We start from the raw sequence: 14844 nt of genomic DNA, 5'->3' as shown, positions 1-14844 counted from the left end.
CCTCCTTCTTCCAACACCCTCCAGCCGTAATGGCGTCCGAAGAAGAAGAGCCCGTCCCACCACGACCCCCTTTGCAGCCGACGTCGCGTAAACTCCACTCGAATCCCTTCTCCTCCACCTTTCACTACTTCACCGACCCGCTGTCCTACACCGTCTCGAGCGTGGTCCGGCGGCTGTCAGAGGATGATGCACCCACACCGGTAGCAAGAGCACTGAGTGCCAACTACAACGAACCCCTGTACGACCCGAATGCCGTGGTGTTCAACCCTCCCCGACGACCGTCCCCCTTCCAGCCTCCGCCACTGACCCCCCTCGAACTCCACGGATACAAGAACAGCACGAGACGAGAAGGCAGATTGCTCAGCGTGTTGCTGGCGGAGGAAGTGCGGTTATTGGTCCCCGCACGCCTACAACTATGTGAGAGCTGGAAATTGGTGTATTCGCTGGAGCAGGACGGCAGCACCCTCTCCACCCTCTACCACCTCTGCGACCAGCACCGCGGCAAGCGAGGAGGATTCGTGCTCGTCGTACGCGATTCCGCCGGAGGCATCTTTGGCGCATACCTCTCCGACCCTCCCAAGCCGCAGGCCCACTACTTTGGCTCGGGCGAGTGCTTTCTATGGCGGGCCCAAGTCCTCCCTTCCCTCCTGGACCTCTCCAACCTCCCACCATTACCCAGCGAAGACACCACACACGCACAGCGCATGACGACGGTGGGGATCCAGCGATCTCCGACGCCGAATCTCAATGTACCGACCAACGGCGCCGCCAAAACGAACGGCCATCAATCGGGGACCTCAACGCCGGGAGATCGAATACGCTTCAAGGCGTTTCCCTACACCGGTGAAAACGACTTTACCATCTTCTGCCAGCAGGAGTTTCTGAGTTTGGGAGCGGGTGATGGACATTACGGGTTGTGGGTGGATGGGAATCTGGGCAAGGGCGTGAGCCAGACTTGTCCAACGTATGGGAACGAGGCGTTGAGTGATGAGGGGATCAAGTTTGATGTCCTTGGGGTGGAGGTGTGGTATGTTGGGTCCTGAGTGGTGATTGGAGTTTTATGATACCCACGTGCTTGTTATGAAAGCGTGAAGCCGATGCGGCTCCGCGATTTTACGTCACTGCCCGGATTGATGTCTTACTCCCGTGTTTACCTCCCAGTTTATTCCTCCACGTTTAGTAGTCACAACATGGCTCACGGTAGAGATGGCCATGGCTTCCAACAGCACATGGGAGCCACGTTTGTCCCGGGCCTGTACGACGACTACAACCCTCCGCCCGCTCCTGAGCTCATCTCCCCCGAACCCAAGAGGTGAGTCGCAAAGCACTCGCACGCGCATCTCCCGACTGACCGCGCGCAGAATCAACCCTGAAATGTCCAACCAAATCGCCGATGGCTTGAAGAACCTCACTCTCAACTCACCAGACGAGCCCACCTTCTCCCCCTTTCCCAAACTCGTCAACCCTCCCGCCAACGTCCCACCTTCCGACACCGAACTCGAAGCCACGCTGGAAAATGCGCGCACCCTCGTCCTCAACTCCAACGACCCGGAGATGCAGCTGGCATGGGCCGCAGATGCCCTGGTATACGTGGGAGTGTGCGCGGACAATGAAGAGCGACTGGCGGCGGCGAAACCACACTCCTCCCGACCCGCGACACCACGCATCGAGCACGGATTGCGCGTAGATGCAATGAACATTGTCACCTTCCTCGCCGAACAGCACCATCCCAAAGCAGAGTTCCTCAAGGGCATGTGGTTGGAGTGGGGCCGATTCGGACAGCGCGAGGATAAGAAGGAGGCTTTTCGCTGCTACTCGCGCGCGGCGGATCGGGGCTATGCGAGGGCAGAGTACCGCATTGGCATGCTTTATGAATCGTACAATGATCCTGCCAAGGCCCTCCGGCATTACCACCGAGGGGTGGAGGCGGGTGATGCGGCGTCGTGCTACAGACTCGGCATGATGACGCTTCGGGGGCAGCATGGACAGCAGCAGGATTACGGCAAAGCCGTCGATCTAATTCGCAAGTCGGCCAGTAAAGCAGACGAGAACGCGGCGCAGGGAGCATATGTGTATGGCATGCTGCTCGCCCGTCAACTACCGCAAATCAACATCCCGGAGTCCATTCTCGCACCCGACGAACAGCAAGCGCGCGTCAACATTGAAAAGGCGGCATATCTCAAATTCGCCAAAGCCCAGCTCAAAATGGGATCAGCATACGAACTCGCCTCTCTGGGCTGCGAATTCAACCCCGCTCTCTCCATGCACTACAATGCCCTGGCTGCAAAGCAAGGCGAGGCGGAAGCAGACATGGCGCTGAGCAAATGGTTTCTCGTCGGCTCCGAAGGTCTCTTCCCCAAGAACGAAGAGCTGGCGTATACCTACGCCGAACGCGCGGCACAAAACAGCCTGGCGACTGCCGAGTTTGCCCTGGGCTACTTCAACGAGATTGGCGTCTATGTCCCGGTCAATCTCGACAAGGCGCTCGAGTGGTATCACAAAGCGGCGAAGCATGGCAACGCGGATGCGACTGCGCGGGTGGATGCGCTGTCTAAGAAGCAGACGCTCTCCCGTCGAGACCACGAGCAGGTTGCGGTGTCGAGGATCAAGTCGCAGCATGGATCGATGAGAGGCGCGCGCCCCGAACGACTTCGACAGCAGACTCCTCGCCTGTCCAAGCTGTCCGAGACGTCTGAGCCGCAACCCAGCAGAGGCAGAACTCCTTATCCCGACGATTCTCGACCCGCTGTCATGCCGGACATTCGAGCGGCGTCAAGTACTCCGTATCCACTGGACGACGGACCACCAAGACCGATTCCCCAAACCTACAACACTTTCCAACAGCCCCCTCGACCGGCAACAGTGCTCAACGCTGAAGTGCGACCCAACAGCGCCTACCAGAACCGACGCCCCGTTTCCAGCTCAGGTGCTCCCCCGCAGCACGGCGGCCCAGTTCTCTTCGCCGGCCAATCGCTCGGTCCTCCTCCACCACTTCAATCAGATCCAAGAGCGCGACCAGGACCCAACAACCGCATCGTCTCCGGCCCAGCGAACCTCCAATACCACGACAACGTTCCACCACCCTTTATCCCCCAGCAACCGCAACAAAGACCAGACATAGGCTTTTCTGCCCCAGACGCAGATCCCCGACGCAGGCATTACGGTCCCGCTCGTCCAGATTCAGCCGCTCGCCCATCCGGTCCCGCCACTCGCCCTGCTCAACCCCAGCACGCATCCTCCCTCCCGCCTGCCTCTGCAGCCAAACCCCCGCCGCGAATAGGCTCCATGCCAGCAACGGCATCCCGACCTTCGACGAGCGGGGGACGACCGGCACAACGACCTCCCATGCCGCCTGTACCCAAACCTGGAGCCGGAATGGGGCTCCAGCCTGCTGCCACTGCGCCGGCGAAGACGAGTGCAGCTGCGCGCCCGCCGGGCAAGGGACCCAAGACGTTTGACGAGATGGGCGTTCCGGCTACGAAGCAGGATAGCGATTGTGTTGTTATGTGATTAGGGACGGCGTTCAGGATATCATATACCCAATCATCTACTCCTCCCATTCAACTTCTTCCCGCTGCCCACATTCGGACTCAATCCCCCATTCACATGACCCCCCACCTCCCCAGTAAACCCCTTCCGATCCCCACCGTCATCCACCGTCAACAGCCGCCACAACTCCTCCATGCTCACGCGGTGGGCAGGCAGCATGGAATACTGCAGGCTGTACAAATTCTTTCTATGAATCGGCGGGACGAACTGGCCAGATATGAGGTAGAGGAAGACGCGAGGGGAGAGGTAGTGTTTGCGCAGCCGATGGCCGAGGTGGGAATATTGCGTAAAGGTTTGTGTCAATGGAAGGGGAATAGACTAGGAAGATTAGCAAGATCATGCAATTGGAAAGAACACACACACCTTGAGCTTGATATACGATGTCACCGGCTGCTTCTGGCTGGCAAAAAGCAATGCAGAAGGGGTATCTTGCAATTCGAATCGGATGCCGCCGGGTAAACGCCGGGAATCCTTGAGCCGCAACATCAGCGCGAACAAGGGGAAGTGATTAAGACAGGCGAGCCAGGTGTCGAGGGCGGCCTTGAGGGCGATGATGGCGATGCGGGCGCCGGCAAAGGTGGCGTAAAAGACGGCGACGGTGGGGAGGAGGAAGAAGAGGAGGGTAAAGAGGATGGTGCCGAGGAGGAGCTGATCCAGGTCGTAGTCGCAGCGGTCGATGCGGTTGCGCAGCACATTCCGCTTCTTGCCGCGAAAGAGGTGGAAGAGGGAGATGATGATGGTCAGCTGCCAGTTGTAGATGCGCGCGGATGCAATGTAGAAGCTGTAGATGTGGATAGTGAGCAGACTGAGTAGGTCGGAGAACATGGCAATGGGCATGCTGGCGCCGGCAAAGGAGCTGACGCCGATGAAGCGAATGATGTGTGGAAGGGCGGGGCGTAGGTGTTGCATACAGCCATCCCATGCGGTAATGACCCAGCGAAAGAGTTGGCCGAGGAAATCGGCGAGATCCGTGTTGAGTTTCAGACCAGCAGGCGAGCCCATGAGCCATTCAATCATCCGCCGCAGTCCCTCGATGGAGTACGTATTGATGATATTATTCATGTGCTGCGCGACAAAGTCTGCATTCTCCACAATGTACGAGCCGAGGGCGATGCCGATAATGACATCGTTGGCGACGAGCCAGAGGCTGTTGAAGAAGCGAATGTATTCCGGATGGCTGTTTGTGATGCTCTCCCAATCGGCACGTCGACGGTGGAGCGTGACGTATTGCACCGGCCAGTAGCAGAATTGCTGCAGTCGGATGTCGACCTGTTGACCCGTGGCGGAGACATCCTTCAGCGCCGCAAATCCCGGAATTGGCCGCCATTCCACAACACGCAGCATTCCCTCGGCCATGTAGCGGTGGATCATAATGTACGTGATGAACAGCTGCGTGGCGGTGGGCAAGACGTGATGGGTGAATGCCTGTTTGAGCCCCAGCAGCACAATCTCCCAAAAATTGGTGGCGGATTCAACGAAACGCTCACTAACACTGACGCTCCGCTTTTGTCGGATGCCCACAAGGCTGATGTTGCTTTGCATCAAACAATCCATCTCCGCCGAGCAATTGATTTGACTGATAATCGTTCCGAGCGCAAGCTCCTTTTGAGTTCGCGGGTGGTGGATGACGGTATGTCGCTTTAACTTCTCCACCAACTGTTCTTTGCGCGCCGTCTCCAGCTCCTCTTCTCGATCGATGCGATCGAAGGGTGGGACCGATCCAAAGACGCCTCGTTTGTCCCCCAGAGCAAGAGGAATCTGCGTGAGCGACAAGTACTGCATGCGCTTCGGATTCGGCCGATCAAAGGTGATGATCTGGATGGTGACGTTGATGTCTTCTGGGTAGTCGATTCTGGGAGCTTGGGTCCGTGGCAGGATATGCATGGACAACGCCTTTGGGTCGAAAGGCTTGCCGGCATTGGGGAGGTTCAGCGTGCCGAGAGCCTGAATGGGATGCCCTCCACACCTTTCGAGGATATTCTCCAGCGGATGTGCGCAACCGCGGAAGAGCGAGCGCACACGCAGGGCATGTTCGACATTGTGCACTTCCACCCCCTGCAACACTCCCACAATCAACACATCCAGCTCGGAATTCCTCCAGCCCACCAGGACCCCTGGGATATCATCTCTTGGCGCGTCGGACGGCCAGAAGACACGCATCAAGGCATGCTTGCGAGGCGGAGGGGGCATATAGCTCAAAAAGACCCGCGACGTCTCAGCTGTTCGCGGGCAGAAATGCCGCTCTCGGGGGGACGAGGATGGAGGTCGCCTTCTTTCTTAGCGACCCAACGGAGTGGGAGGAGAAGAAGGATGAAGAAGATGGAGAGGATGCCGAAGCCTTTGGCTGCGCGTGTCTGGGATGGTATTAGCTGTTGGAGAATACCCATCACTACAGCAAACATACAATGACACCTCGATCCCAGGCGAAGATTGCAAGTTCATAGAGTCGGGTGACGAGATCCCAGCGAGCAGTGATGTAGCCAGCAAAGAAGATGCCAAAGGTGAGGATGGAGACGGGGTGCATCGAGGGATTTGCGCATATCAGCCCTCGAGATCTACCAGAGACGCGCGCAGGGGATCAGCAAAGGAGGGCACTCATCGTGCCTGGGAAGACGTTCGCAAGTGAAGCAACTGTCGGCCGCGTCGTCGGTGGACGTTGCATCATGCCGTCGCCGATTGGTCGCGCCGCGGAAACTCTATTCGCCCTGACTAACCTTTCGAGACTCAAACCTCCCGCCAGACGAAGATTCATGAAATGCTCGCACGCACCCCAACACCATGAGTCTCTTCAACCGAGTCAGCAATCCTCGAGGCCCAAGTACCGGTGCCAACCCCGGCAACAAACCCGTATGCAACTTCTACCTCGAAGGCCGCTGCAAATTCGGCGACAACTGCCGCTTCTACCATCCCCCTCGCGATTCAAACACAACCCGCCCCGGCCAATCACTCCCCTATCATCTCAGCGTCGAAGGCATCAAATCAGACCTCACTCCTGGTGATGAGCGCCCTTCATGGCCCCTCTCCGCTTATGGTCCAGGCAAAGATGCTCCTCGCCAACTGCTCGAAGGCGCGCTCGAACAGAGTCCGGAGGAGCTACGCGTGCAATACTACCTGGTCGCCGCTACTGGAGCCGCAGAACAGTACCAACTCACCGAGACCGAAGCGCTGAGTCAGGCGAATGCACAAGCCCAGCAGATTCTAAGCGATCTCAACGGTGCGGTGAAGTACATTATTGACGGAAAGGATATTCATCCCAACCGCGATGATTCAGTCGTGAAGAATGTAGGAAACTTTCCTCGAAAGGAAAGGTTAGACATGGGTCGCGCTGTCGTGTCGGGTGCACCGGGTGGAGGTGGTGGATTCGGACAGAGCTCCAACTTCGGAGCAGCCAGTACTGGAGCCTTTGGGCAAACGAATGCCCAGCCCAATTCGGCATTTGGACAGCCTGCAGCATTTGGATCCAGCGGAGGCATGGAGAGCCAGCCAGCAACAGGCTCTTCAGCATTTGGGCAGCCGTCAAACCTGCGCCCGCAGACTGCAGCATTTGGCGGAGGCTCTGCATTTGGAGCGCCTTCATCTCTCGGCCAGAGTGGTTCGGCATTTGGAGCGCCTTCTGCTCTCGGTTCCAGCACATCTGCGTTTGGCAAACCTTCACCGCTTGGTGGCTCTGCATTCGGTCAGCCGAGTGCTATGGGAGGTAGCTCACCGTTCGGCGGGCAGGCAGCGTCAAACACACAAGGCTCTGCCTTTGGACAAGCATCATCACTCGGCAGTGCACAAGGCTCTGCATTCGGTCAATCATCATCACTTGGCACCGGAGGCTCGACATTCGGCAAGCCATCTCCATTCGGCGCCGCCGCATCATCCACTACGACACCTGCATTCGGCTCGTCAACTCCATTTGGGGCAGCAGCTCCCACGACCAGCTCTGCATTTGGACAGCCTTCTGCTCCAGCACAGACGCAATCACCCTTTGGCCAAACATCCAACACGCCACAACAGTCACCCTTTGGTCAAGCATCCAACACCACACCCTTTGGACAAGCATCTACCCCGACTCCCTTTGGCCAGGCATCGACACAGCAACAGCAGGGCTCCGTATTCGGCCAGCCATCAGCCCCCAACAACACCCAACAATCATCCTTCGGCAAACCATCACCCTTTGGAAGCACATCCGCACCCAGCCCATCGCCATTCGCCCAGCAATCCCAACCCTCCCAACCCTCCCCCTTCGCCTCCACAACACCAGCAGCCCCATCCCCCTTCGCCCAAAAGCAACAACAACAACTCGCCCCGACCTCCTTCAAAAACCACCCCATCACCACCAACCCCACCACCAAAACCTCCTACTACACCCACCCGCACCATCGCCGCCCGGAACGAATTTGGCACCCGGATGGCCCGCCGGGACCGAATCCCGATGCCGAAGCGGCGGATCCATCCGTCTACGACAGTGGGAAGCTGGGCGAGGTGTTGAAGCAGATTTATGAATATGTGAGGGGGAATGGACGGTTTGAAGCGGGGGTGCCGGTGCCGGAGGTGCCGCCTAGACGCGAGTGGGTTGGATGGGAGGTTTGATTTTGCATATCGCGAGTTGTTTAGCGCGGCGTTTGAGAGCAGAGCATTGGACAATTAGTTCCGTCGTGATACCTACTATTCTAGGTCTACCATCGCTTCATGCATGAAGAATGCCTCAAATCACAGGTGTCCCAAGGTCATCAAACCGAACTCTCCACCGCCTCGCCCTCCGCAACGACGGCCACGCCCAGTCCCCGACTCGGACTCGAGCGAACCAACGCCTCTTGCCGCCGCGCTCGTAAGAAATCACTCACGGCGCGAATCAGAATGAACCACCCCACAATCATCAAAACATAACTCAACCAATCCGTCGTGCTCATCGCATTAAACATGCCTCCATTCCCGGCTTCTGGTCCTCCGGTGCCAACTTTCCCCGAGTCGAAATCGTGCTTGTTCGGATCCGAAGGCACGCCGTCTACGGGCGCACCACCGCTACCCGGAACGACGCCATCCATGGGTGATTGGCCACCCCCAACAGCGTAGCGCATTTGGAAACCGTATTGGACGAGGGTAATACCAAGACCGGCGCGAGAGCCATGTTTAGCAGCGTGTGTGGTGTGGAGGAGATAGGTGAGGAGGAAGCCGATGAGCTGAAAGGACATGGAGATGAGGGCGTTCCAGATGAAGGAGAAGAGGGAGCCGACGAGGAGGCCGTCGACAAAGACGTCGTCGGGGTTACTGCTCGTGCCGTAGGGTGAGAGGACTGTCGTTTCCCAGTAGGGTGGGGTGGCGTCCGCAGCTGCTTGTTCGTAGGTCGGCGGCTTCTCTTCGAGATCTTCGCCGGCGCGCGGTTTGGCGTTTAGATTTGCCCAGACGCCATCGTTGGCTGCCGCATTGCTGCGTCCGCCGGGGCCGGTAGGGGTGAAGATGGGGATTTCGGTGACGGTGCGGGTGGGGGCGGGAGGAGGAGATGAGGAGGATGTTGTTGTTTGTGTTGTGCCATCATCGGTGTTTGTTTGGGCGGAGTGTATTAACCGGCGCGAGTCGGGTGTATCTTCGGCATCGCTGTCATCGTCCGAGGGCGCATCGAAAGCATCGTTGAGATTCCTCTGCTCGAGCGTCTGACCATCAGTCTGATCGCGTGATGGTCGCCTTGAGCTGGTGCGAGAGCGGAAGGAGGGTGGCGGGGAGGCGGGGACAGCGGCGGAGGGAGAGGTCATCGAGGAGTCGTCATGGTCAACGGCTGCAATCTGTGTGATGGTCATGTTAGGGATTGTGATGGCGGTGTGCAAGGCAGAAGGGAAGCGGCGACGGTCGTGCTGACGTACCCTTTCGTAGCGCTGGCGGGAGCCCATGGCCCCGGTCGCGGTTTGCTAAAGTCTGCAGGCGGTGAGTGTGGGAAGCGTCAATCACCGGATGCAGCGGTAGATATGGTGTCGAGGGGAGGGGGAGGCAAAGAGGAGGATGGAAGAGCGGCGAAGCGTGTGGGTGTGATGATAGAAGGCCGACCGGAGTCAAGTCAGGCCGCGGCGGGAGAGAGAGAGGGTGGCGTGGCGCAGTAGCGTCGACTCGGCCGGATCTTGCGTGCTCACTCCGGGGTGAGACGCTGGAAATTGCGCACGGCCGAGAATGTCCGGCTCTCTCCGTTGCCTTTGTCTCGTTCCTTTGGTAGACTCCTCTCCTGCCTTGGCGTGGCCGTAAAACGCCGACGTGAAGAAATGCAATCGTTAGGCCAAGTATCCTCCGCATTCGTGGTTGGAATCCGAGGAATGACAAACGCAGCCCGCCAATCATCAACCCCCAAGACTTTTGTCCCTTGGCCAAAACACTTGGCATTCACCATACCTTCCTAAACCAGAAGGCACCAAATAAATTCCATTTGGGAATCTCCAGGAATGAGTGACAGTATGGACGCCGACGATGAACCTCTCCAACTCCCCTCCGACACTCTACAACTGCTCCAGCAATTCCAGTCCGAAAAGGAAGCCCACACCCAACGCTTCCAAGCCCTGCAATCCCGCTCCGAGGCTGCCTTCGAAAAGGACGACAATGACAATGGCTCGCTCGAAAACACACCACTCTCCATGGACCTCTTCACCGAAGACTGGAACGCGAGTCAGTTCTGGTACACGGACAGCACGGCCCGTATCCTCGCCCAGCAACTCCTCTCCAACATTCCCAGCGACAACGACCATGCGATCGCCATCGTTTCCGCCCCAAGCATCTACATAGCCTTGCATAACCTCTTACTCGAAGCCAAATCTACAACCCCAAAACCCACAGTCCGCCTCTTGGAATTCGACACTCGTTTCCAAGTCCTCGGAAAAGACTACGTCCCATACGACTATCAAAATCCCCTACGCCTCCCCGCCGAGCTGAAGGGCAAATTCAGCCACATTGTCTGCGACCCGCCCTTTCTATCCGAAGACTGCCAGACGAAGACGGCGTTGACGGTGCGATGGCTTGCGCGCAGTTGGCGACAGCCTTCCGACGACAGTGTGCGCTTCATCGCGTGCACGGGCGAACGAATGGAAGAAACGGTGTTGAAGCTGTACGGGCCCCTGGGAACGAAAACGACCACATTCGAGCCAGAGCATAGCAAAGGCTTGAGCAACGAGTTCCGCTGCTACGCAAACTTTGAGTGCGACGAGTGGAAGTGGCGGTGAACAGGGTCCAAAAGATCATACTATTGCAAATGCACTCACGGCAAATATGCCCCGCCCGCCACGACCAGATTCATCTGCGTAAACCGCACCTTATACACCGGGCTCTTTTTCGTGGGGAAAGCGGAGATCTGATCCGGACTCACCACCACATCCTTCTTCGCTTTGCTCTTAGCAACTCCGCTGCTGGCACCCCCACCAGAAGCCCCGTCCATCTTGGCTGCACCGCCCGCGCCTCCCTCGCTAATGGCTTTGCCCTGCGTCTCTTTATTGCTCTGCACGTCCCACACGCGCACTGTCCCGTCCGCACCGCCAGACACCAGCAGAGTGGATTCGACACACCAATCGAGAGACCAAATCCCACCACGTCCATGCCCGCGCATCCGCTTCTGCAGCCGGCCCGTAGGCAGATTCCAGAGGATGATTTCGCCGCGATCATCAGCGCTTGCCAGAAAGTGACCGCTCGGCGAGCACGCCAGCGCAGTGACATTACCCGTGTGACCGGTGAAGAGGCGCACCGCGGATCCCCGCACAATCTCCCACATTCGCACCGTCTTGTCGCCGCCGCCGGATGCAGTAAAGACGTAAGCGCCGTTGGGGTGCCATGCGAGGGCTTCAGCGTCGGAATCGTGGCCAGCAAAGATGCGGAGGGGTGCAATGTGTGGTGTGCTCCATAGCATCGCCGTACGGTCTGCAGAAGCGGATGCAAAGTAGTGGCCGTGAGGGCAGAAGCGAACATCCCAAACCGGCGATTGATGGCCGTTGTAGACGACAAGGTTGGTCCACGTGTCGAGGGACCAGAGGCGAATGGATTTGTCGGCAGATCCAGAGACGAGGTACCGAGGGCGCGAGTCTGGGGATGTGGGAGAGTCGGCGTGATCGTTTGTGGGTATTGCGATCGAAGGGGAAAAGGAGATGGCGTATACGGCACCAGAGTGTCCGATCAGACGGCGCGAGGCGGGAGGTGGTGTGCCAGCTGGATCGGAGGCGGTGACGAGTGGTTGGTTGTCGAGCGACCAGACTCGAATGTAGGATTCAGCAGTACCGATAGCAACCAGAGAATTGTCGCCCGAGAACTCGATGCAATTCACCGTGTCAAAGGTGTTGTGAAATGTAAACATGGTCACACTGACCCCCGGCCCAATCCCACCAGAGCGACCATCACGACCTTCGATACGGAAGCGATCTCGATTCTCCTTCACCTTTTGCACCTCCATCGCCACATCTCTGGCGGTGGATGGAGGGAACGGCAGGGTGTCGCGACTCGGGACGTCATCCATGGGCTCTCGTTTGATGCGTTCCTCAAATTCGTCCATCAGTGAATTCTGCCCGGCTTTGGGCGGATTAGATGCATCGAGATCCTGCAGCTCGGCCTTGACATCCTCCATGAGGTCACTCTCCATCGGCATCGGACCGAGTGATAATTTGGAGAGGACGGTCGGCGCATTACGATCGAGATTGGCGGAGCCGGCGTTGTGTCCCGGGATGCCTTCGTCTTCCGCGGGCTCGTCTGCGTCACCATTACGGTCTGCGAGGAGTTTGGCGAGCCCACGCGCACCTCCGGCGTTCGCACGATCTACAGAACGTAAGTCAAAGTGGGTGTTGAGGGTTGTGGTGATCAAGCTTCCACCCTCCCGGTCGTGTGATTCGAGGAATTGCATGAGCGTCATGTAAGCCATGCTGCTGAGAGTGATGCGGTATCTGTTGTCGCGGTAGAGCTTGCCAATCTCGCTCTGTTGGACGTGTTCGGGTAGATTGAGAGGAGCGAGAGCACGCAAATCATCCTCATGCTCATTCTCAAACGGGCCTTTGAAAGTTTGGAAGAAGTCCTCGGCATCGCGGGGGAAGAAGTCGGCAATTAAGCCGAGGAAGAAGTGGACAAAGATGGGCCAGAGGACTCGCCGTAGCTCGGGCTTGTAGATGTCGAGGATGTTGTCGATCCAGTTTTGCACGAGGGTGAAGGCCTTGGTGTATTTCCTGCCGCCGATGTCGTCGAAACGTGTTAGGATAGGCTGGCCGTTGGCATCGGTGTGTGCACTTTCGCGCCGTAGCATAGCCTCTGTCCTGCTGTATCCTTTTTTGGAGAGATATTCGAGGACCTGCAGCATGATGTCAGTGGAAGGACTTGAATGGCATGATATTGAGTCCAGCGTGGTGATAAAGGAATGCGCTCATGGCAAGGATCAGAGTCTGCGGTGCATGCTCCGGCCAGCCAGGCTCCAAAAGCAAACACACCGCAGTATCCAAGCCATGGTCAATCGCGTCCAAGATCGGAACTAAGCACGGATCCATGATCGAGGGCAGAGTCTCGATCTCAACGTCGCTACGGGCATGCCGTGGTGGGAAGACAACGGACGAAAGAAATGCCACTCACAATCTGATTCAGGTTCTGCTGGCCACCCTGTCCTTGCCCGCCAGGCGTATTTGCAGACTGCGGCGCGCCCATCCCTCCTGCGCTTGCCGGGCCCACGCTCCCCGTCCGCTGAGGCGGAGGCGGTTGCGCCATGGTGTTGGTGCGATTCGTGTCACATGCGGTAGTCGCGTTGGTGCAGACGATGCGATGAGAGGGAAGCGACGGTGGTGATGTTTGCAGGTGCACGGGGCGGAAGAAGTGAAGATGGGAAGAGATGGAGTTGGGGAGGGTCGCTTAGAGCACAGGAGGCAGTCAACGCCTGACGTGATATGGAGTACGCACGGACTGTCAACCTCACAGTTCGGCTTCACTTCCTGATCTCACATTCACTTCACTATCGTTCAGCCATGGCCTCAAGAACGATATCCCCGGCAGACCGGATCCGAGAACTGGCGGCAATCAACGCCGAAGTAGCGGCAATCCTCCAATCGGCTGGCCACGCAATCAACGCCTTGACCCCTCGGCCTGTTCAAGAGAACAATGCCTCGCCTTCTCTGGAAGAGCGCAAAGAAGCCTTCACCCACCACACGGAAGCATACTACACGGGACTACAATCCGTCGTGGCCCAACTTCGCCGACAAACCTATGCTCTAGAGGAAGCAGGCATCATCGCCCCCGAGGCCTCTTCCATCACTTCAACAACCCAGCAGCAGCGCCTTGGTGTGTCAGCACCGACTACAGCGCACGACTCGCAACGCATTACAAATGCTGGACTGGGCAATCTGGACGTCGGGTGGCTGAATAGTCGAGGGAATAAGGTGGGGGCGGAGAAGGAGAATGAGCTGGTGAAGGAGGCCAAGAAGCTGCTTCAGGATGTTCTCGTGCAGGATGAAGGGGCTGGGTGATGGATGGCTATGCGCTATCACTCCTTCAATCACCGAAACCTGGCGAGCTCTGCAACTCCACCACGAGCGGTGTCTGCCAAATCGCAGCACGACAATGCCGTCGCATTCACCATGCCCGAGTACAGGGCAAAGCGACTTGAGAGGACACCCGTATCAATCATTCGCCCACTCCGTCGGGGACTCTCCGAGGTAATCATCCCAACACAATTCATGAAAAACACCCACCAACCCACTCAAACTCTCCACACCAAACTCTTTCCCCTCCCGTTTCCTCTCCTCCACCATCCCGTGATAAAACTCCCTCAACTTGCCCAGAGCCTTACGCATCTTCCCCGACTCTTCTGCCCTCGACGCCTCCGACTCGCGTTCAATCCGCAGCTCACCCCGCATCAAGTCAAAGGACACCTGAACTGCGAAATTGACCTGACACCTCGAGTACGACCCTCTACACCCTCCATACGTATAAAGCACACTCGTCCCCTGCAGTATCAGCGACCTCAGACACCCCAGATTCGCATCCCCGATGCCGCGCAGCCACTTCTTCGTCATCTCCAACTCCTCGCGCAAGGACAGATTAGCGAAGAAGGTGTTGCGCGCGTAGAAGAGCGGTAGGACCTCTGCGCGGATCTGCTTGTTTACGCGGCTGATGGCGGGTTGCGCGGCACTGATCTCACTGGCCCTGTGCCGGTGCTCTTTGCACATGGTGATGATGTTGTGGCGCTTGTCGACGAGGTGGGTGTAGAGATGGTCGCGGAGTTCACGCGGGAGCGAGAGGAGGCCATTAGGTAGAGCTGTCATATTGGAGGGGTGTCGTAGCGTGACTGATTTGGATGGGTAGCGACTCACGACCTTTTCT

General features: G+C 57.8%; 9 protein-coding genes across 9 annotated transcripts; 5 read left to right on the top strand and 4 right to left on the bottom strand.

Moving 5' to 3' along the window:
• Positions 1-29: 29 nt before the first annotated feature.
• On the top strand, positions 30-1043 carry BDY17DRAFT_254006 (uncharacterized protein; the record flags this gene model as incomplete). The annotated part of the gene is made up of 1 exon (XM_033731389.1): positions 30-1043. The coding sequence occupies one exon, from the start codon at positions 30-32 to the stop codon at positions 1041-1043; it is 1014 nt and encodes a 337-aa protein (XP_033588126.1).
• Positions 1044-1374: 331 nt separating this feature from the next.
• BDY17DRAFT_254120 (uncharacterized protein) lies at positions 1375-3510 on the top strand (the record flags this gene model as incomplete). The annotated part of the gene is made up of 2 exons (XM_033731402.1): positions 1375-2977; positions 3179-3510. 2 exons carry the CDS (start codon positions 1375-1377, stop codon positions 3508-3510), a joined length of 1935 nt encoding a protein of 644 aa, XP_033588125.1.
• Positions 3511-3543: 33 nt separating this feature from the next.
• On the bottom strand, positions 3544-6073 carry BDY17DRAFT_318097 (putative N-acetylglucosaminyltransferase subunit; the record flags this gene model as incomplete). Its single annotated transcript, XM_033736162.1, has 6 exons — positions 3544-3867; positions 3913-4614; positions 4642-4740; positions 4783-5677; positions 5755-5903; positions 5954-6073. The coding sequence occupies 6 exons, from the start codon at positions 6071-6073 to the stop codon at positions 3544-3546; spliced, it is 2289 nt and encodes a 762-aa protein (XP_033588124.1).
• A 157-nt stretch (positions 6074-6230) lies between these two features.
• BDY17DRAFT_301522 (uncharacterized protein) lies at positions 6231-8179 on the top strand. Its single transcript, XM_033734265.1, has one exon. The coding sequence runs from the start codon at positions 6328-6330 to the stop codon at positions 8125-8127; it is 1800 nt and encodes a 599-aa protein (XP_033588123.1). The 5' UTR covers positions 6231-6327; the 3' UTR covers positions 8128-8179.
• On the bottom strand, positions 8180-9812 carry BDY17DRAFT_301521 (uncharacterized protein). The gene is made up of 2 exons (XM_033734264.1): positions 9396-9812; positions 8180-9317 (listed from the first exon to the last, which is right to left on the bottom strand). The coding sequence occupies exons 1-2, from the start codon at positions 9420-9422 to the stop codon at positions 8268-8270; spliced, it is 1077 nt and encodes a 358-aa protein (XP_033588122.1). The 5' UTR covers positions 9423-9812; the 3' UTR covers positions 8180-8267.
• Positions 9813-9974: 162 nt separating this feature from the next.
• BDY17DRAFT_253656 (putative N6-adenine methyltransferase-domain-containing protein) lies at positions 9975-10733 on the top strand (the record flags this gene model as incomplete). The annotated part of the gene is made up of 1 exon (XM_033731363.1): positions 9975-10733. The coding sequence occupies one exon, from the start codon at positions 9975-9977 to the stop codon at positions 10731-10733; it is 759 nt and encodes a 252-aa protein (XP_033588121.1).
• Positions 10734-10768: 35 nt separating this feature from the next.
• Positions 10769-13236, bottom strand: BDY17DRAFT_254141 (transcription initiation factor TFIID, subunit TAF5; the record flags this gene model as incomplete). Its single annotated transcript, XM_033731403.1, has 2 exons — positions 10769-12829; positions 13105-13236. The coding sequence occupies 2 exons, from the start codon at positions 13234-13236 to the stop codon at positions 10769-10771; spliced, it is 2193 nt and encodes a 730-aa protein (XP_033588120.1).
• Positions 13237-13490: 254 nt separating this feature from the next.
• Positions 13491-13988, top strand: BDY17DRAFT_318093 (mediator complex, subunit Med11; the record flags this gene model as incomplete). The annotated part of the gene is made up of 1 exon (XM_033736161.1): positions 13491-13988. The coding sequence occupies one exon, from the start codon at positions 13491-13493 to the stop codon at positions 13986-13988; it is 498 nt and encodes a 165-aa protein (XP_033588119.1).
• Positions 13989-14495: 507 nt separating this feature from the next.
• On the bottom strand, positions 14496-14774 carry BDY17DRAFT_236512 (uncharacterized protein; the record flags this gene model as incomplete). The annotated part of the gene is made up of 1 exon (XM_033730305.1): positions 14496-14774. A coding segment is annotated over one exon (279 nt), but the record flags the coding sequence as incomplete, so codon positions are not given.
• Positions 14775-14844: the final 70 nt, after the last annotated feature.

Source organism: Neohortaea acidophila (genome assembly GCF_010093505.1).
Source record: "Neohortaea acidophila strain CBS 113389 unplaced genomic scaffold BDY17scaffold_8, whole genome shotgun sequence".
Lineage (NCBI taxonomy): Eukaryota > Fungi > Ascomycota > Dothideomycetes > Mycosphaerellales > Teratosphaeriaceae > Neohortaea > Neohortaea acidophila.
Note: the sequence above shows the minus strand (reverse complement) of the source record. Positions and strands in the feature narration are given on the sequence as shown.